Consider the following 21,151-nt stretch of genomic DNA (forward strand, 5'->3'; position numbering starts at 1 on the left):
AAACCTGAAATAACAGCAAAGAGTAAAAAATAAAGATAGCAAAAGTTCAACAGTATGGGTGAGCCTATGCTTCTGCTGATTTGGATGAGCTTGGAAGGTCAAGGAAAATGAGGGTGCCTTCAGTGTGATTAGGCTGAATGTGTTCAAATGCAAACTGCAGTATGAGTGATTACTCCTCTCATCAGAGACAGGGGCACATTTAAACATTTCTGTATGCTTAAGTGCTATTCAGAATTAACTCATACTGAGGGCAGTCAAGACATCCTGCCATTAACAGATAGTAATTTCTTAAAATGCTTGAATGTGCTTTTGCAGCTGAGGTGTCCAGTGCCTCCTGACTGGCTGAGCTGCAAATGTTGATCTTTTGCAAGTAAAACTCTTCCTGGAGAAACATCAAACCTGGAATAAAGAGTTATCCAAGAGTTATTAGCATACAAAAACCTTTCTTCATGGCATAAACATTGAATGTGTCTTTAACATGAAATTTTCCAGTTTAGGTCATGTCCTTAGAGAAAAAATGGGTGCATCACTTCCACTGGTTTCAACAGTGCATCTCTGAGGAAGCCGCAGTGACTCTGCAACATCCCAGAGAGCAGAGGGTGACTCTTCACCAGCATAGCTGTCCTTTACATTGCTCTGTCAGTGTAAAAATTATCTAGTATTAAAAAAAATCAGACTAAAACATTGATTTTGCTGCCTATTTAAACCCATCTGCATTAGTAGCAAGAATCCCGTTGGCCTGAACCAGCAACTATATAATCCAACTGTACAGTTGCCTGTGCAACACGTTCTTCAAATTCATCAGACACTTTCAGGCCCAATTACTGACAACAAAGCTTATTAACTGTGCTTAGTTTGGAAAATGGGTTCCTTTCATACTGGATTAATTATTATACACGTCAGTAATAACACACTTGAAAGGTTAAAATACTTGGGCAGAGCCTGATAATCTGTCAGGAATTGGTTCCACAGCTGGAGACTGCTTAGTAATAAACCTATGTGTGGCTGCAATTGTAGTTGTCTCTGAAGCCTGAAGAAAGAGGCAAACTTTCTAAACTGTGAAAGACTCAAATTGATGACAGCCACAGACTTTCACTAGGCTTTGCCAACAAGGTAACTACCACTATCACCATTTCTGTTTTATAAGTAGAGGAAGGGAAGCACAAGGATGTGTTGTTCCAAGGTGCTGGTAGAAACATACAGTCAGGCAGAGACCTCGAGTTTCTTATCAGTGGCTTTTGGCCACTGGTTCCCTGGGAAATTTGGCTGCTTCACTGGTGGCTAGCAGCCATCACTATAGCACTGAACACATAGTGGTTAATGAATTTGCATTAACCTGTTCTGCTCCATAGGCTCGCCACAGCATCTGTACTAGTAACAGCATCCTTGGACTTCCTTGGTTAGGCTCCAGCATAGCAGACAGAGGCAGGCAAGTCTGGAAAGGCACAGAGCAGAGGGACTAAATCTTCTTCTAACGGAGAGAAGCATTGCCTCTTGGTCATTCAATGAGGCATTCAATGAGGTAGTACACAGAGTCCTGCTACTACCTGTGACTCAGGACTGGAAACCACACAAGTTACATGTGCCCATGTCCCAGTGAGTCTCGCATTCAGGATCCAAAGAGTGATGCAGACTATAAAACCAGCAGCTGAGAAGTGAGACAAGTATTTAAGTTAAGGTTACCTGTTCTAACCTATTTCTTCCCCCTTGCTCCAGAAGAAGCACTAGTTTGAACTTGCTTGTGCCAGTTTTGATTTGGACTCATTAAATAGAAAATCTTTTTAGCTATGAAAGCATTTTTAACTCTACTTCTATTGGATTATTTTCCTTAATTGGTAACTGGACACATAGAGACAAACACACATAGAGACAAATAGAAACTGCTACTGCAATTCTCTCTCTTTTGAATTTGTCATGTCTTGAACTGTTGGCCCTGATCCGGCAACAAGCTTCCCTGTGCTCCTCACAGACTTTATTTGGGTTTAGGGCATGACTTTATTAGGGTTCAAGTCTTCTGTGGCAAATCAGCTTCAAGGGACCAGAAGTTGTTTAGGTATTTACTTATTCACACATCCCATAACTGGCAATTTTGAGTTATGTTCTCCACACAAGATCTCATAGGAAAACCATGAAGAAGTGCTGTGTGGCATGAACTGCAACTGTGTACTGCAAAGGGGGCCAGCCTTGGGTAGTGTGGACATCAGACCACATTGCCTAGGATTCAGGAATCATTCCCCAAAGCCTAAAAATCCATTTAGATTTCTCACTGTTTTCTTCCTCGTGTTTTTTATGAGTTCCACATCTCTTATCCCAGAGCTCAAAATTATCCTGTGTGGGTCTTTTCAAGGACAGAACATACTTGGGAAAAAGATGAAGAGATGGAAGAAGTGGTGAAGCATGGAAGCAAAGGCTTCTCATGCTGCCCAAACAGGCTGATCAAGAAGATTGTAGGATGCTGTTTATTCTCTTTACCCGAAATATGAGATTTCCCTGTTCCTCCCTCTCAACTTACTAGTTTCCAGTCAGTAAATAAAATTCTGGTGACAAGACTATGTACTGCAGGACAGTTTTTGTGTTGGGTCACGTAACAGAAGCACATCTTTTGGGGTCACCTGATAAAGCCCATCCTTTGTGTTGCATCACTTGATTTCGTACTGGAAGACATGTCCCTAGGACCTCAGTGTTCAATCAGCTTTAAAATGAAGTGGCTTTGCTCTAGTGTGGGTCCTTTCTCCAGGCAGCATCCAGAGGATCCTGTTCCACCGTTTGAGCTTAATTTGTGCAGAGTTTTGGAAACATCATCTCAGCACTGTAACACACTCCTACAGCCACACACTGCAACACATCCCCAGAAGGCGTTGTTTAAATAGCTGTTAAAAATAGACTGACCATCAGCACCTGGTTTTGATGGGTTTAGTGGGTATCTGCATATGCTCAAAACTCGCATTTTCAGCCTTCATTTTTTCTTCCTGAAACAGGAGTGTTAGAGACATGTTATTTTTAACTTTAAAACTCCCAATCTCAGACGTATACACGTGTTATCTACGGGAGCTCTGCTGAGCGCTGGCTGTGGGCCCCGCTGAGAAGCACCTGCCACGCTGTCAAAACTGGAAACCACCGGGAAGCAGCTAAGGCCTGGGTCTGCGGCGAGGCTGGGCGACGAAGCGAGAACTGAAGGCCTGGTACACTGGCTGAGACACTCCGCTCCCACCGGGGCGAGGCGAGACGAAGCGAAGCGGGGCGGGGAGAGCAGCCTGCCCGCCCTCCTCCATCCTCCCTCCCGCCTCCGGGCGGGCGGCCGGGCGCGGCTCTGCGTCTCCTCGGAGCCGAGCGGTCTCCGCTGCGGCCTTCACCATCCTTTCTTTCCCGGTGCCGGGGGCCCGGCTGACGCCGAGGCCGAAGCCTCCAGCGGCGGGAGGAAATGGAGGTGGCGGCGGCGGCAGCGCGGCCGGGCGGCAGCGGCTGAGCGGAGGCGGGGAGGCGCCGCCGTTGCCGCCCGCAGCTGGGCGGGGCGGTGGGGGATGCAGCAGCAGCCGGGGCCGCCTGAGCGGTCCGGCCGCGCTGCCAAGTGAAGCGGGCCGCGGCCGGAGCGGTGCCCCGCCGCTGGGGACCGAGGCTGCGGGGAGAGCGGCGCTGGAGGGCCGGTAAGCCGGGGCGGGGGCATTGCCAGGGAGGCCCGGTACCGCGGGCGGGCTGGGGCCGCGGCCGGAGAGGAGGCCTGGCGGCCGGGCAGCCCCCGGGAAAGGCTCCTCCGGCCAGTCGGGCTAGGAAGGCTGCGGACAACTGTTAAGAGACCCGCCAGCCGGGAGGGGAAGCCCCCGCCGCTTCCTCCACCGGAACGGGAAAACTTAATGCCTGTTCAGCCCAGGTGCGTGCGCCCAAAGCCTGGCTTGTGGGCTGGTGGTGGGCTTTGCCCTGGCTCATGCCCTGCCCGTCAGACCACGACAGCGTCCCGTTCTCCCGACGGGGACTCTTTTTTAACCTCTCCTTGTACAGTGAATGGAGTCCTCAGCCAGCCCCGGTTCTGGGGAAAGAGGAGCCGCTGCCATTCCCGGCTGTGAAGAGCCGGGGTTGCCCCGTGGAGTTGAGGCTGGTGTCTATCAGAGTGTGCTGGGAGGGCAGGCAGGGAGTCAGTTTGCCAGCCCAGGGGTGGTGGAGCTCTCGCGTGCCGGGCCTGCCCGGACCGGGGTGAGTTGGGGCAGCTGTTGCAGAGACTGCTGCTGCTACGGGTGTTGGTTCTGTTCCCGCTGACAGGTAAATTCTGCCTCCTCGGGGAGACTCAGCTTAGCAGTGGTGGTTGGAAGAGCAGAAACTATAGGCCTGTGCATGCTGCTGGGGTTGAGGAAAGCCTTAGGAAAGAACCAGCTTTTAGAAACACCTGTGATAGTGTATGTTTTAACACTTAATAACGCCACACAACTTACTAGAGCAGTGCATGATTGATTTTAGTCCAATATGTTTTTTACAAAGTGTAAATTGTTCAGATCTCTTAAGGTAACACAGAGGAGGCCCTGATGAAAATATATTAGGTATCCCAGCTAGCTGTTGTTTGGCCTTCATTACTAGTTCCATTTCAAATTACATCATTAGTCATGTGCTGATGGGCAAGCAGTTGGTAGTCTGAAACTACTGGTGTGCCGCTGTCGTTCACATTGTGTGAAGTGACTGTCCTGCCAAGGAGCCCCTGTCCAAGCAGCATAAGCCACAGAGCAGGGGCTGTGCACTGAGTTTTAGTATCGTTTAAATCTTCTGCACTTTGTCCTACAATTTGCATGAAGGCAGTAGTCTTCTGCAAAGTACCAGGCCATGGATCAAGCCTGCTACGTTTTTTGTCCTGATCTTTGGTTTGTGTGTGTTTGATGCCCTTTTTTCTCATTCAAAACTGGCATCTATCTGTTCTGACCATTTGTCTTTGAGACAGGGAGCCCAGGGAGGGAAGGTCAGAAATAGAGACAGCAGTTTTGGGGAATCTTCTGCTTCTAGAAAGTGTAGAGTTGCAAAAAGAGGTGGGAGTAACCTGAAAAATCCCTGCATATTTCATTGTGAAAACCTTCAATAGCTTTCTTCTTTTTTCTACTTATAACAAAAAAAATGTTATAGGCAGGAAGAAATAAAAGACACATTTGGAAGCTGGGGGAAACTATTAAAAAAATTCAGAAGCTATTGTATGTATTTGATGGAAAATAAGTAAAAGCAGAGGCAGCAGAATTGCAGATAGCCTATGTGAAAACAATAAAAATATTAAAGCAAAAAATAAGAAGCTAGAGAAAGAGAAACAACATAAACACATTATTTTAAGAAATGTTGCTGGTTATTGCATTTAAGTGAGCATAATGGTTGAGTTACTCCTGTATACAATATTGAATAGTCCTGCTTCTTGGCATAGGTAATGAGCTGCTGATATAGGTGTAGTTTTGTTTAGGATCCTAGAAGTGAGTAACAGTGTCAGCCATTGCAATTACGTTATGACAGATCCTCTGACAGGACACTTAAGATCAACGAGTAGTGTTGCAGATTTGCTGTGCACATTAAAAAAAAAAAAAACAGTAAACTACTTAATATTTTTCTCTTATCTTTGACATATTGAAGGGTAATAGTGGTGGTTGTTATGGATGTGACTGCAATTCTCTCGTCTTTCTGGTCTCTGAGTCCAGTCCTTGAGGTAAGCAGAGTACTGCTTATAGGTGTCTTTGGCTGAAATGTTGCTCTTCTATCCCTAGAGCACAGGTTCTGGCTGCAGAGTCTTGTCTGTGCTGACTGCTTTCCAGGTCTCAGCATGTGGAAACTGCTTTTCCTGTGTCATTTAACACAACTTCTTAGAAATCCAATAGATAAGTTGCGTAAGGGGGTATAGATCAATAATCCTTACTGAATGGTTCATCCATCATTATTATAGAAGCAATCAGACTAGCAGGGATGCTACTAATGTTGGAGGCCATTTCCACTATTTTTCATGTACAACAAATATACTGGTTTAGACAGCAAGTTCTGGCCCAGACCATCCATTATGTCTCTGAAAGCCCCACAGCTGATGGTCTAAAAGAGATTTTCCTCCTGCAGAGTGTTCTCTGCAAGCTTCTGTCAGTCTGCCGCCTCAGAGACACATACAGTTGTATTTTGAATGTTGGATGGTTCTCATGGTTTTAGCAAAGCTACCCAGGAAGTAAAAAAAAATAAATCAGTGTTTTGTTTTATGTCCTCACATCTAGATTCTGTGGTTCTGGTGTCTGAAAGCAAAGGTGATAAATTTCAGTGCTCTAAATGGTGGATATTGTAACAGACTGAAAAACTAGGACCTTTGGGACCTGGTGATTTTCAGCATTAATCTCAAGGAAGTTTTGCACTACTGAAATGGTAGGATGAGAATAACTTGTGAACTGCTTAGCTGGAACAAAGTCCGTGCTCCAAAATTCAAACCGTATTATTTGACCTTCCTGGCCAACTGTGTTTGATTTTGAAGAGTAACGTGTCTCGTACATTGCATGCTCAGTTGGCAGCTAGGGAATTGCAGCAGAAAGTGGGAGATGGCAAACGTCACGTTCATGGATATCACAGCACAAGTCAAAAAGACAGATGATGCATATTTTTATGTAAATGCAGTGTCTTTAGGAGAGGCATTTAAAAATGAAATCATAAAAGCAAAAAAAGAACCCCTCAGAAGCCAAATTGAAAAATATTGTACTGAGAAAATAAAAATAGATCTTGATGCTGACATCATAGCTAAAAATTGTGATTTGTTTGTTTGTTTTAAATGTAGTTTAAGCACCCATGTCATATACGTCCTTAGGATCCCAAATCTGTTTTGAACTGCTCGTCTACTTGCACAGGGTTTTGACGTACCCTGAAGACTTTCCATTTCTGTTAGCCACAGTGAAAATCCTTCTGGAAAACATTTGCATTGCTGGAAGGCAAAAGCTATCTGGAAAAGTGTTCTGCACCTGTAGCACTAGTTGCTGAAACAACATCAAAACCAGATTCACTTATGTTATTTGAAGCTTTGTGGGAATGCAGATGGTGGAATACTGGTTTATGGCTGAAAAACCTTAATACAAAGTTTGCTTAGAAGCATTAACTAGCATGTTTTTAACATCTTAGCTGGGAATGAGGGCATCCCTCTTACTCCCTGGCAGGCAATTCACTCAAGTGGCTGTGTAGAAAATGTGGTCACAAACCACACAGATGTGATTCTTGTTGAAGTTGCATGTGGCTACTTTAGAACTGAGTTTGATCCTATTGCCAGTTACGTGGGTGGTTTTGGTTTTTTGTTCTTCCTGAGGCTACAAGCACAAACCTCACAGGATTGTTGAGAGGATGTCATTGTATAAGATTCTTATGTTAGATCCTCTTTGGTTAAGTGTTTTGAAGTTGTGTTGTGTCTGTCCTCAAAAGGAAGCATTCACTTACTTTTGAACTTTCCAGCACCTGAGTTCAGGCCTTAGAGTGCCTTATCTCTCCAGCAGCAACTGAGATAATAGCACTTTATTTTTGCAGGATAATTATTCAATGAAGAGGACACTCAGGTTTTGGTAGATAGGTAGTCATGTTTGCTGTTAGATTTTTGTTGGGGTTTTTTTTGAGGTACTCATGGCATCTTACATTTTGCAGTGGAGCTTTCACAGACACTTGGTGTCATCCCCAGTGCTTCTCTGGGTGCGTTGCTCATTGGAAGTTAGAAACCCAGTGAAAGATGTAGCTTAACATTTTACATTTCTGTTAATGACTAGGGACCTTTTTTATTTCCTTATATTCCATCTTAATTTTTAACCACAAAAAAAAAATATTAGAATTACAGTTTCTGAAATCAAGCTAGGAAGTGCTCAGGGCACACCATCAATACTTAGAAACTGTGAGTTAGAGCAGACACCATGTGTTTGTAATACTGTCCACTATCCTCATCCTCACTCTGCTTGGATTCAGTCAGTACCTGTGGTTTCTTTGTACATAAGATCTGCAGTCCCAGTTGTTTGAGTAACCCTTCACGCACTCCTGGAAAGGTCATATCTTTAAGGCTCAGCTGAAGGGATGCAGCTACAGGTAATAAGCACTGCTGCAGGGAATTTTTTGTTACTGTTGATGTGAGTATTGCTTAGCATGATGGAAATAAAAATCTTCCAGAATCTATGATCGATACTTTGCTGGTGATAAAAATGGCAAAACCAAAAGAAACATTAAATTTTTTGTTGTTGGCTTATTGTTGTTGTTTGTTGTTTTTTTGTTGTAAGGTTAGGCTTAGTGTTCTGGCTCAGTGTAGCTTCCAGCCTGTAATTCCTGTAGGCTGGGCAGAGGAGTCGTCCATGCTATGACTCATGAGTTGACTTGGGATAGCTAAGAATCCTGTTAATGTTACATCTTGGTTGATCTGCTGACTAGCTGCCACTGAGAGGGGAGCTTCTCCTTCTCTTCCCTACTTCCTTGCAAAGTTAGATAGAAAGATAAGCTAGATCTTAAAAGATTTGGGGGTTTTGCTGGTGTGTCTCCCCAAGCCATCAGACCAGACAAGGACTGGGAATGTGTATGTAGGGGTGAAGGAGGAGCAAAACGTCCCTTTGACAGCAGCTGGCAGTTATGTTGCCTCAGCCTTAACATTGGTTGAAAATCCAGCCAAAAGAACAAAAGTAAGGAATGAAATCTACCACTTATTAGAGTTTTGTCATTTTGGTTATGGAAAGTATTTTTCTAAACTGGAACAAAAATAATTAATGTGTCAATATTTCCTCTTTCAAACAGGAAGCAACAACTTTATATGGCTCATGTCTGACAACATGCACCACCAGTGGCTGCTGCTAGCTGCATGCTTTTGGGTGATATTCATGTTCATGGTTGCTAGCAAGTTTATCACTTTGACTTTTAAAGACCCTGATGGTAAGTTCACCTTTTAGTGTTTGATGTGAAACAGAAAATGGAACAGTACATTACAGAAATACTCTGCTGTGCAATGTAGTTCTGGCATAGAATCATAGAATGGTAGGGGTTGGAAGGGACCTTTAGAGATCATCTAGCCCAACCCCCCTGCAGAAGTAGGTCCACCTAGATCAGGTCACATAGGAACATGTCCAGGCGGGTCTTGAAGACCTCCAAGGAAGGAGACTCCACAACCTTCCTGGGCAGCCTGTGCCAGGGCTCCCTCACCCTCACAGTAAATTGTTTTTTCTTATATTTAAATGGAACTTTTTGTGTTCCATTGTGTTCATCCCATTACCCCTTGTCCTGTTGCTAGCTACAATAGAAAAAAGGGATACCCTAACCTCCTGACACCCACCATTTAGATATTTGTAAATATTACAATGTTACTGTTTCTTCAGTAAGACTGAGAATAGAAAAACTCAGTTTCTAGAAGTGACAGTGCTGGCATGCAGTGGTGTGCTTTTTTTTTTTGATGGTTAGGAGCAGAGGATTGCGTTCAGCAGTACTGTCTTGTGAGATCCACTTTTTCAAATATGCTCAGTTTCAGTATCTTGATCTGCTAGAAGTCACATGCAGAACAGCAGGTCACAATTACCTGTTTAAAGACAAAGGAGATTGACAAGGAATTAAAGAGTTCATTTCACAGTGATACTTGTTTCTGTCCTCATGTGACTGCTTGTCCTTTGGTTGCAGTGTTATGTAAAACTTGTGGAAAGTTTGATTCCATTTGCAATGCACTTAGCCTAGCCACCTCTGCCCTGCTTCTTGCATTCAGTTTTATCCTCTGCTGTTTGACTGACAAACAGCTTATAGGCTTTTGCTTAGCTTAAGTGGCCCAGATAGTATTAAGCTGATGGGGAATTTAAGCCATTTGATGACACCATGCCGCATGTTACAGTTTTCTGTCTGTTGAGGAGCTGCTGTTACAAAACCATTCTACAGAGAGTTTAGGGTGAAGGTGATGATGTGACTTACAGTCCTAAGAGATCTGTATTTCTGCATCTTTCTAAAATATGCAAAAAATTTATAGCTTCTAAAAGGCTGACATCACGCAAGCGAGTTGTTTCAATGGCTTGATAGTGGATAAATGTATTAGGTGTACTTATTTAAATAGCATAGTTATGTGTGGAGATTTATTCAGCAGCTCTTGCAGATGAGAACTGTAGGCCAACTTAACTCCCTTAATACCAGCTGGTTATGAGTCCTAGAACATCTGCAAATGAGCTGGTTTTATGTTAGGTAGTTAAATCTTGCACTATTTCATTCTATGCCAACTCTTGTTTCCCAGCTCAGATATTCTTCACGTGGTTCTTTCCATCAGAATTTGTCAGGAGGATTAAAGTGTAGTTTTAAAATAATTACTAAAGTACACCCGTAGCATTTACTTGCTTTTTATTATCTTGACTTGCCAATTTCTCTCTCTCTCTTTTTTTTTTCTTTTCTATGTTGAACCTTCATTCCCCTTCTCTGAGCAGAATTTTGTATTTCTTAAGCTCAAGTCCTGCAAAAGCGTGATAGCGATTAAGTGTATGTATGTGTTGGAGATGCAAATGAAGGGAAGTAATTTGAATAGATCAATATAATTTTGGAGAAAGTCTGAACAGGATGGTCTACTCTGCAGCTAGAGCAAAACTAGCAGATGCTCAATGAATCAATCTTATTTTGTTTAAGCCTTTTACTGATGTCTTGGGTACATGAGCAATAGGAACTTCTTCATGAGAAGCAGCAAGTTTCTGTCCATGATCTCTAGTAGCACCTGCAGGCATGCTTTTACCCAGTGAGAATGAAAGATACTGCTCTTTTATTGAGTCAGATTGCTCTGATTTTACAAAAAGATACTGTGAAGTAAGTTTGTGCACAACAGTATTTACTGTACTTGGTTGCTTGGATGCTTACATTTGTTTTCAGTTTTGACTTACTTTTTGCATGCGTGCCCTTTATTAAAATCCAGTGTAGGCAGCGTAGAGTGCTCCTTTAAGGAAAGGCCATAGGCAGCACACACATTTTCTCGACCATAAAACAGTAAGCCACTGTGGATGCAGGCAAAAAAAGATTACTTGCAGAGGGGAATAATAACTGTATGAAGGGAAAAGTAGTCCAATGTGGATAGGGATAAATTTCCAGGGAGAAGTTATGCTTTGTGGTTACAGAAAGCTGCTTCAAATTATTTTTTTATTATTTTTACATAAAGTAAAACTCCATCCTTTTGTTATCTTTTTTAGTTTTTCTGTAGCACACCGACTGCAAAAGATGCAAAGGGCTCTTCAGTTATGTGCTTTAATTTGATCTTAAACTATTGGTTGCCCTAAAATCATGAAAAAAAAAAGAACAAGAGTATCAGCTGAATTTGTTCTTTCATTGTGGGAGTCTCTAAGGAAGGCAGACAGTCCAGTAATAAGGGAAGAGGAGATCTTGTATGTCTTGCTGGTTCGAGGTGTTTACTTAGAGCACCAAGGTAATAAAAAGTGGTCCTTAATGACAATTTTCTGCTGGTAATGTCTAAGAATTTACAACAAAAGAGGCATCTCTGCTCTTATGAGGGGAGGGAGAAACCTGATAAATTCAGATTTTAATTTTGTTATTTTTCAGTGATTCCCAAATTATATCAATCTACTGTGAAGTCCATATAGTTATACTCAATTGCGTACCATTTGTGATATTTGGATTTATGATTTCTCTGTCTGTTTGCACGGTTTGTTTAAAAAAGATCCAAATAAAAGGTTTCTTGGATGCAGATGCAGTTGATTTTTATCAAAAATTCCCACAGAGTACATCCTTTTTAAAATATTCATACCTTCCCATTGGGAAACAAATTCTAATGTTTTAGAAGCTTAATACAGGAAGCGATGTTCAGTTGTGTTAAGTTGTAAAGCAGAAATAGTTGCCTTTTCCTCAACCTCTGTTAATGCTCTTATCTCTCTCTCCTCATTAGGCTACAGTGCCAAGCAAGAGCCATTGATACTGACAGCTGTGACAAAAGTGGAAGAGGTACATGTGCCAGAGAATAAATATTGGCCTGAAAAATTCCAGGTGCATACTGTTGGGATAAGGGTTACATGTATTGAAGAGTAGGAGAAAATAAGAGATCAATGAGGATTTCCTGTTGTTACAAGGAATTGCTAGACAAGGATTATTTATTCAGACTGTTCGGCTTTGATAGATCCAGCAGAGTTCATTTTAGCTTCACAAAGCTAGTTTGTTACGGTAACCTGCTGTCTTGTTTCATCTGAATGATTCAACTTAATGTGTTTCCATTTCTAGGAGAAATTTGTTACAATACTCCTTTATCAAGTCAGGACAGTCATTTTTCCTAGGCTTTCTAATATAATGTCTCAGTTTTGGATTGTTACTTGTGTTCTGCCTTGCCATAGCCATCAGGTTTGTGGTTCTTGAGGGCAAGCCTGTGTCTTGTCTATTCTCTTAGTTCTCCACCCAATCTCTCTGACTCTTTTTATAAGTCTCTATTTCTTTTTCATGTTTTGTGCTCTTTGGGCTTCACATCTCAGCGTTTCTCCAAAGTAGGACATGAACACAATGGTATTCAATACGAGTTGATCCTAGTTCCACGCTTCCAGCAATAAAGCAGAACAAATGTGGGACTGAAAAATTTACAAGGAAACTTGGAAAATCCTGTATGCCAATGTAAATTTGAGACCAATTGCACCATGGGCTAAGGCTTTTTTTTTTTTTTCATTGGCTACATAAGTCATCTTATGTTTAGAGTAGTTTTGTGATAGAGAATGGAAGGTAGATTTCTGTATAAAGGTGACACTTTCTGGTTTTGTATGTAAAAAATCTGAAATTTATGTTGTCCTCAAAATACTTAGAAGAATGCTTTGTTCACTGGAAGCTTTGCAGATCCATGTAGTGAGTTTTAATATCTTCCTTTACTTGTATGGAAGAGGATAATAAGGTTTCTGGATCTAAAACTATTCACTCTTGACTTCCTGACATCATGAAACACGGAGCAGTAATATTAATTCTGATGCATGCAATATAAATTGTTTTGATATAAAGAATATGTCAGGCTGTTCAGATTATATTCTGACCAGGTGACACTGAAGAAGAGTAAGAAACAGGAGAAGTAAAATGAGGGATTTTTTTTCCCTTATGGAGGATTGGAATAAAAAGTAATATCATTTCATTCTCATGTTTAACTTGGACACTGAACCTAAAATTGTAGACTCACAGAATGGTTTGGGTTGGAAGGACCTTTGAAGGTCATCTAATTTTAACCTACTGACATAGGTAGGGATACCTTCCACTAGACCAGGTTGCTCAAAGCCCCGTCCAGACTGGCCTTGAACACTACAACTTCTTTGGGCAATCTGTTCCAGTGTCTCAGCACCCTCATAGGAAAAGATTTCTTCCTTTTATTGAATCTAAACCTACTGTCTTTTCAGTTTAAAAATGTTACCCTTGGATCTATCACTGCAGGCCCTGGTAAAGTCTTTCCTCTGACTTTCTTAAAGCCTCCTTTATGTATTGAAAGGCTACAATAAAATCCCCTTGGAGCCTTCTCTTCCCCAAGCTGAACAGCTCCAATTCTTAGCCTGTCTTCACAGGAGAGGTGCTCCAGCCCTCTGATTGCTTTTGTGGCCTGCCTCTGGACCTGCTGCAACCAATCTGTATCTGTCTTGTCCTGAGGATCCCAGAGCTAGATGCAGTACTGCAGGTGGGGTCTGACAAGAACAAAGTAAAGGGGTAGAATCACCTCGCTCGAGCTGCCGGCCACACTGCTTTTTTCTGCAGCCCAGTATATGGTTGGCTACCTGGACTGCAAGCACATATTTCCAGCACACATCCAGTTTTTCATTCATCAGTATTCCCAAGTCCTTCTCTGCAGGGCTGTTCTCAATCAGGACATCCCTGAGTCTATATTGATGGCGGGGATTGCCAACTGTGTAAATCAATTAGTGGAAGGGGGAAGATTTGTCAGTAGGCTTTTAAACTTTGTCACCACCTGTTGATCAGACAAGCTCCTTTTTCCTCTCACTAATCAGGAGGCAGAAGTGGTCATTCTTCCTGCCTTAGTCTCATAAAAATGAAACTTATCAAACACTTCATCCAGTTTTGGGAAGAGAAATCTTGCCTACTTCTCTTGCTTGCCACAGTAAGCCCTGATGCTCAGTGTGTGCATTTTTGTCCACTTCATTCCGTTGCAGCTTGGATAAGTGAAAGCAGTGAATGCCTATAGGTTGTAGAAAACAGCACAAAGCTTTGATGTGAAACTCTTTCCCAGCCAGATGGGTCGGCATCTCTAAGCCCCATCTTCTCAGAGATTAAGGCTAAATTCCTGTCCCAAGCCCTCAGAAGCTCTCTTACTGAATATTGAAACTCTGTGGGAGTTCTGATATTTGGTCAAGGCATGCTTTATACACACAGATAAGACCTTGCTGCTCTGCAGCAGGCTTAAATTGTATGGAAAAGCTCTTACTGTTGCCTACTACTATGTAATGACTTAAGAGTTGAACCAACATGTACAATAGTAGCACAGTAAGGAAACTGTGTGCTACACCTTTAGTTAATACGTGGCAATGTTTTAATCCTGGATCTGGGAGTTAATAGGATGCACAGTTTTGGGATTTTTATGCTTTAGAATTTGATCTGAAAACTAAATTCTTGCACTTCTTTGTTTTTTCTTTCCCCTCTGCATTTTATCAAGCCAACTGGAAAAGCTTTTTCTGGAAATCTGATCCGCCAACCCCTGGTTCATATGGAAAGACTTGAGCTTCTCAGGAATGTCTGCAGAGACACTGCATTGAGAAATCTCTCTCACACAGCAGTTTCCAAATTCGTCTTGGACCGAATATTTGTGTGTGACAAGCACAAGATCCTGTTTTGTCAGACGCCAAAAGTGGGCAACACTCAGTGGAAAAAAGTCTTGATCGTTTTAAATGGTATCTGCTCTGCTGTGGGTGTGTGGGTTTCTTTGAGAAGGAGGAGCAGAACTGGACCAATTGGGATGACACAATCTGCTTTTCTGTAGTTTCAGCCTTTCACTCTTCACAGTTGCTTCTAGACCTTTCTAAACATTTTTTAAGAAAATAAACCTGTTGTTTCTATGCAAATAAATAGTAGTATTAGTGGGCTCAAAAGTGATTTGAATCGTGAAAGAGTCCCCATATGCATGTAGTAGGTAGACTTGTTGCTTCTGGAGAGGTGGCACTAATTTATGTTTAGTTTGAAACAAGTAAATTCCAAGGTATCTCATCTCAATTCCCTAAGGAACAGTAATATAAAATTTCTGACTTGAGACTACTGTCTTTTAGCTAGAGGTTTTTAGCAGTGAAGAAACCTAGTGAAAACTTGGCAGCTGCTATTGGTCCGTGCTGCTGAAATCTTGTGTATGTGCTATCAGGTGAGCTGTCATAGGAGTTAGGAAGATTCTGAGGTGCTTAAGGCAATAGTTAGGTCAACAAAGGTATGTTTTAAAAGATGGAGTAAAGGGACCACTAGTGTGTCTGAAAACTGATTATAAGGTGAATGCTACCTGTCTATATGTAGCCTACCATAAGGTAGTCTGGTGTGCCAATAAAAAGAACCTAATTCCTCAAAGTTTCCGTCTGTACCCCTACCTGCACACACAAACATAACATGCTTGTATTTAATATAACATACCCTTGTTTGACATGAGACCTTCTTGCATGTCTGTGCATTGGGACTGAATTTGCTACAGTCAGATCAGTTGAGGTCTTTCTATAGTTTTGCAGGTAACAGCTCCCCAAGATGTGGACAAAGCCTGAGCATTGTAAACCCAGTTTTCTTGTAAGAAGCACCCTGTGAACAGCCAGTTCTGCACTTGTGGTTATATTTTATGTGAAGCAGTTTGCACACTCAGAAGGAAACTGTCACAAATTGATAATGGTACCATGTCCTTCAGCAAAACTTTTGTAGCAAGGAGTATGTCTTTAAAAACTTTAATATTAGTTTCAGCTTTAATATGTGGATGGGAGCTGAAAATCCAGCAGATATGCACACACAGAGATATGGGCATGTGTCTTGAAAACCTGTGAAAGCCACATTCCAGGAAACTACTAAATATTAAACTGTATGAATGCATTAAAAGTACCTGTTCTTATGAGAATTTAACAGAGATAACAGGCAAAGAATAGCTCAGGACAGACAGGGATGTATTGGCTGTGTTGAGTGGAGGATAACTCTTGTCTTAGCAGGAGGGGATCTTTGACCTTGAGCATTCTAGTTCTGGCATGCTGGATGATAGAAAATTGTTTCTGCGTAAGCACTGGTCTCTTCTGCCTTGAGCTGCTGGTGTATTGGTATCTGCTGGGGAAGGCTACTGCTGCAGTTGACCTCACTTTCTCATCTTTGGGTAGTTTGAGCAGGCAGGACTGATACTTGAGGGGAAATGCTTTGTGTCCAAATGCCTAGGTGATATTTGGAGGTTCAAGGTGTAGAAACAGCTGTGGCACAGTGAGGGACCTGACTCTCCCTACTGCTTGTACTGAATCTCTGCTCTGGATGAATGCAAGGTTTCAGTTTCTGAGACTGTCTAATCTGACACCCGTTGTCCACATACAGTTCACCCCGAATAACACAATATGTCATTTGAAAACCAAAATTAATAAAATATACCACAATCACCACCACCACCAAAAAAAAAAGTAAATAGCAATCTGGGAAGCAGAGTGATCTGGATTATTCATTGCAGTTCTGGAAGAGAGAAGGCTGTAGAAACTTTCCCCTAAAGAGCTTGTTTTGTATCCCCGTGTTGATCGCAGGTTGGTACTCTGAAACGATGCTGTTTTGTGAAGGCTTATTACTAAAGCCCAAGGGCCCACATGAAATACTCCTCAAGGTCATAAAAATTTCCAAGATCGGGATCTTAAAATAAATGCATCAGAATTTATTGACATTATTTTTCTTATGAGCTATGTGCTTGCAGAAATGGATACCTGGAGGCTTTCTTTAGTTAATTTTAGTGCTTTTTAATCTGTGTAGTATTGTACCATTGGAATTTTTGTTTCAGAACAGCATAGTCATTAAAATAGATCACGGATCCTGACAGCAAAGTGCTTTTGTGTTGAAGCAATTCCAAAAGCAGCCCACAGCATTTCTTCTTTGTTGGTGGTAGAAAGGCAGCCAAAAAGCTGGTTCCTTCTTTGGAGTTAATCCTCAGAGTCTTCCTCCATTTGTGTGTGTGGGCAGAGGGGAAAGAGAATGGGAACACTGAGGTGGGAAGTTGCAGGCTTAGACAAAATTGCTGATGAAATTTGTATAACGTGCTTTTCTAAGAGTTTTGAGGCTGTTTAGTCTTAGACCATGGTGTCACATACCCTAAAGAATTTCAGCAGTTTTCAGCTTTGCAGTCAGAATTTCTCATCAGTTAACAGTTTTAAACATAGTAACTGTAAATGCTAAAAATACAGAAAAGAGAAAGATTAAACAGAAAGCTGTGAGCCAAAGGCACACATGCTTGCTTCTGCTTACTTTTTTTTTCCCCTGGAAAGATTCACTTTTCCTCTCTCTATCTGTCTAGGAGCATTTTCCTCTATAGAAGAGATCCCAGAAAATATTGTACATGACCACGAGAAGAATGGCCTTCCACGCTTGTCCTCTTTCAGTGACTCTGAAATTAAAAAACGGTAAGAGGTGGCTTCCCAGGGGTGTGGGAAGGGTTTGGAGTCAGTGGTGTTGTGAACAGTCAGGAGTACAGCTGAAGTCTACATCTGAAATTGAGGACAACAGGGCTTTTGCTCAATCACAGAGTAGTAGGGGCTGGAAGGGACCTCTAGAGAACCTGCTAAAGCAGGCTCACCTTGATCAGGTCACACAGGAATGCGTCCAGGAAGGCTTTGAAAAAGAGACTGTTATCCTCACAGATGTTGCTGTGACTACCTCCCTGCTGGCTTTGAAGAACACTGCTAGTGTGGTTGGTGATAGAGTTAGGTGAGCCAAGCAGCTCCCTCTGGATAAGAGGGTTCTGTAGTTCAATGCGTACCTAATTGTTACATAGTTGACCTTCAAAAGGGAAGGTTTAGTTGGAAGATCCACCCTGATGCCTTGTCCAGGAAGTCTTACTCCCTACACTTATGACTGTCATTGCAGGCAGATTTACTTTCTGGGATTTAACTGAATAGGTTTAAAACATTAGTGTTCCTTAGCCTAAGAGTATTGTCCACTCAGATGAACGATTTTATCCGTCTGTTTTGGTGCGTCTGGTTCTTCTCTGAGCAGAAAAAAATTACTTCTCTGTAGTGGAGCCTTCCAAATTACTTTGGCTAGATTTTTGACTCTGCTCTCATCTCTACTAGAGCCCGTGCCATGTATCATCCCAGGAAGGGATAGCAGCATGGAGAGAACAGGACATAAGATAACAGCAAACACTTAAAAACTTAAGCTTGCGTGATTTTTGTGTGTACTAAGCCATTCTGAAGAATCAGTCCATTATACGTGTGATATCAGCTATGACTAGAGCTCAGTTCAAGGTTTGTTACATTCAGTGGTACAAATACATGGATCACAGCAATGCCTATGGAAATGAGGTCACTTGCTAGAGTGCAAGAGAAAATACTATCACCATGTTCTTGAGAACGTGGGTCTGTTCTCCCTACCTGTGAACAATGAATAACTCTTCACCCAGGGATGAGCCTTAGCTAGAGTATTTAAAGTTGAGTGCCATTCTGATTTGTGTTGTTGCAGACAGCCCACCACAGAAGTTGTGCTGGAGAGATTTATTCCGACATTAAATGGGCCAATGTTGTTAGAGCCAGGAGAGTCACAGGAGCTATGACTTGACAACTTGGTTTGAGAGGTAGTTCTCTGAACACTGACATGAGATTTACCTTTCAAAAGCAACACTAACAATTATTTAAAAGAAGTCTTTCTATGAAGAGAAAGAGCCAGAAAGTTCCTATTGAGACCATCCACTTATTTCAGTAAAGACTAGTCTCTAAAATGTCTTTTCTCAGCTATTTACTGAAATAAACTTTGTTTTCAATTTACTCCCCCTACAGATAATCTCTAACTACAGAATATTACAGTTTAGTGATATCGCAAACAAACAAAAAGTTAAATTCTCTTCAAAACAATAGTCTCCTGAAAATCATTTTCTCAGCCATTACTGAAAGTGTGAGAAAATGTTAAATAAAATACCAGTTTGTTTTTTTTTTTACTTAAGCAGTGTTTTGTCTAACTACCTGCCAGTGAAGAATGCAGACCTCTGTGTATTTTGCTGCACCAAGCCACTTTTTGCATGTCTTTGTGTATTTTTATTCTTGAGCTTAATCATGTGGCATTAAAAAGATCTTTTGACTCAGAGCTCTCAGCAGCTTTTCAACACCTTTTCCCTCCGGTTTATATGGGTTGAAATAAACTAAGATACTCGGGTTTGAGTAAAATGTGAAAACTGGGGTGAAGTGTCTCTGCTCTGTACAAAAACTGTTAGTTAAAAGACTTATTGTATTTTTAGTCTTGTTGATTATAATATTGTATTGCCAGTCCTATTGATTGTAATATCGTTAGGCTACGCAGGTGGTGTGGTGTAAAACTCATATCCTTGTGTCTGTGGTCAGTTTCTGTAGGTTTTGTAAGTCTTTGCTAAACAGGCTTTAAACACTTTGCTGAACACTTTCTGTAATGATTTAATTTCTTTGTTTTGTTGTGTTCTTTTTCCCTGCTCTGCTTAGACTGAATTTATACTTCAAGTTTTTTATTGTTAGAGATCCATTTGAAAGACTCATTTCTGCATTTAAAGACAAGTTTGTGCACAATCCTCGATTCGAACCTTGGTACCGGCACGAAATTGCTCCCGGCATCATCCGTAAATACAGGAAGAATCGCACAGAGACCAAAGGGCTGCAGTTTGAGGATTTTGTGCGCTACCTGGGTGACCCAAATCACCGCTGGCTGGACGTTCAGTTTGGTGACCACATCATTCATTGGGTAACGTACGTGGAACTCTGCGCCCCTTGTGAGATCACGTACAGTGTGATTGGACACCATGAAACCTTGGAGGATGACGCTCCTTATATCTTGAAAGCAGCTGGCATAGACCATCTGGTGTCATACCCCACGATCCCACCAGGCATAACAGTGTACAACAGAACAAAAGTAGAGCGGTATTTTTCGGGCATTAGCAAGCGAGACATAAGACGCCTCTACGCGCGGTTCGAAGGGGATTTTAAACTCTTTGGTTATCAGGAGCCAGATTTCTTGCTCAACTGACACCTAGGATAAGCTCTGAAGAAGCGTCTCATGGATTAATCTAAACCTGTGTGAATACCAGCTGCAACACTGACAGAGCCGAGAGTGACCGTTTGTTTTCCAGCTTTTTGATGTCGCTCCATTTTTCAGTGAAAAATTTGTCATATGAACAAGTAGGGGCTTATGGTGGTTGTTTATTGACCATGTTTTCAACATGTGACATTGCAATCTGTTAGGAATGAAATCTCTGTTATCTGAAGTACAGAATTCCACTTCTCCCCTCTTCCCTTCAGGAAACAAAGAGGGGGCAAGAATAGCTGCGATTGTCCCCTCCCTCTCCCAGACAGAATGTCATTTTTAAAAGGTTGTGAAGTATTTATAAAGATAGCAGTTTCACTGCAAGTTAACTCTGACATGTGGGTGAACTTTGTGATTCATGCTCATGAGAAAGGCATGTAGTTTTCCCATGAGCTTTGAAAATGAGAGGCCAGTACAGGACTAAAAATTGATTAAATGCTTGACAAGTAAAATCATCTAGGCTGCTATAATAACAGTAATGCTGATCTAATCCCATTTTTGTTTGTCACAGAATGAACCTAATTAGACAGAAGCTTTAGAGGTGTTGAAAAAAAAAAAGGGAGCTGGTTCCAGAGTTCAGTTGTCTTTGTATTTTTGTCAAGTGTTTACTGTACTTACTACTGGTCTATTGAGCCTCATAATTCTACTTTGATTTTCAAAATGTTACTCAACTCCTGGCTATGTAAGCTATCTGAGAAACACCAGATGCCAATGGAGCATAGGAGAAACATGAAACTGCTAGGGAAACTATGAGGAAAAAATGATTTAAAATAAGAGATGAATTTTATTTGTGGGAGCACATATAAAAGCCACAAGATGCTCTCTAAATACCACACAATTTAACCTGTTTTGTTTTGTAACAGTTCAAATTAATAAAGAAGCTACAAAGGCGGGATGTCATATGAAAGAATTGCTAGAGTTACTCAAATTAACAATCTGCCTTTTTCTTACATCCAACCTTGCTGAATGTTCAGTACCTCAGAAAACAGAAAATTTAAGCCCT

At 41.7% G+C, this 21,151-nt stretch overlaps 2 protein-coding genes across 5 annotated transcripts; one reads left to right on the forward strand and one right to left on the reverse strand.

Annotated features, from left to right (window-relative positions):
• Positions 1-3,128: 3,128 nt before the first annotated feature.
• Positions 3,129-4,774, reverse strand: LOC133625650 (uncharacterized). Its single transcript, XM_061998605.1, has 2 exons — positions 4,583-4,774; positions 3,129-3,764 (listed from the first exon to the last, which is right to left on the reverse strand). The coding sequence occupies exons 1-2, from the start codon at positions 4,772-4,774 to the stop codon at positions 3,129-3,131; spliced, it is 828 nt and encodes a 275-aa protein (XP_061854589.1).
• Positions 3,304-20,483, forward strand: CHST10 (carbohydrate sulfotransferase 10). 4 transcript variants are annotated; one of them, XM_061988497.1, is made up of 7 exons: positions 3,304-3,644; positions 5,590-5,662; positions 8,728-8,862; positions 11,837-11,934; positions 14,570-14,804; positions 17,405-17,510; positions 19,554-20,483. In XM_061988497.1, exons 3-7 carry the CDS (start codon positions 8,751-8,753, stop codon positions 20,089-20,091), a joined length of 1,089 nt encoding a protein of 362 aa, XP_061844481.1. In that variant the 5' UTR covers positions 3,304-3,644; positions 5,590-5,662; positions 8,728-8,750; the 3' UTR covers positions 20,092-20,483. The 4 variants fall into 4 exon arrangements, with proteins under 4 accessions (XP_061844481.1, XP_061844480.1, XP_061844479.1 ...); XM_061988496.1 differs by lacking the exon at positions 5,590-5,662; XM_061988495.1 differs by lacking the exons at positions 3,304-3,644; positions 5,590-5,662 and adding an exon at positions 11,127-11,359 and having other exon boundaries at positions 8,808-8,862.
• The last annotated feature ends 668 nt before the right edge of the window (positions 20,484-21,151 follow it).

Source organism: Colius striatus, chromosome 1 (genome assembly GCF_028858725.1).
Source record: "Colius striatus isolate bColStr4 chromosome 1, bColStr4.1.hap1, whole genome shotgun sequence".
Classification (NCBI taxonomy): Eukaryota; Metazoa; Chordata; class Aves; order Coliiformes; family Coliidae; genus Colius; species Colius striatus.

Excerpts from the sequence above, each read along its gene's own strand:
- LOC133625650 (XM_061998605.1), bottom strand. The coding sequence starts at position 4,774 with ATGCAAATTGTAGGACAAAGTGCAGAAGATTTAAACGATACTAAAACT. Across the intron at positions 3,765-4,582 it reads ATCAGCACATGACTAATGAT|CCCGACTGGCCGGAGGAGCC; the intron begins GTAATTTGAAAT and ends CAGCCTTCCTAG.
- CHST10 (XM_061988495.1), top strand. The coding sequence starts at position 11,218 with ATGAAAAAAAAAAGAACAAGAGTATCAGCTGAATTTGTTCTTTCATTG. Across the intron at positions 11,935-14,569 it reads ATTGGCCTGAAAAATTCCAG|CCAACTGGAAAAGCTTTTTC; the intron begins GTGCATACTGTT and ends CATTTTATCAAG. Across the intron at positions 17,511-19,553 it reads GACTCTGAAATTAAAAAACG|ACTGAATTTATACTTCAAGT; the intron begins GTAAGAGGTGGC and ends TGCTCTGCTTAG.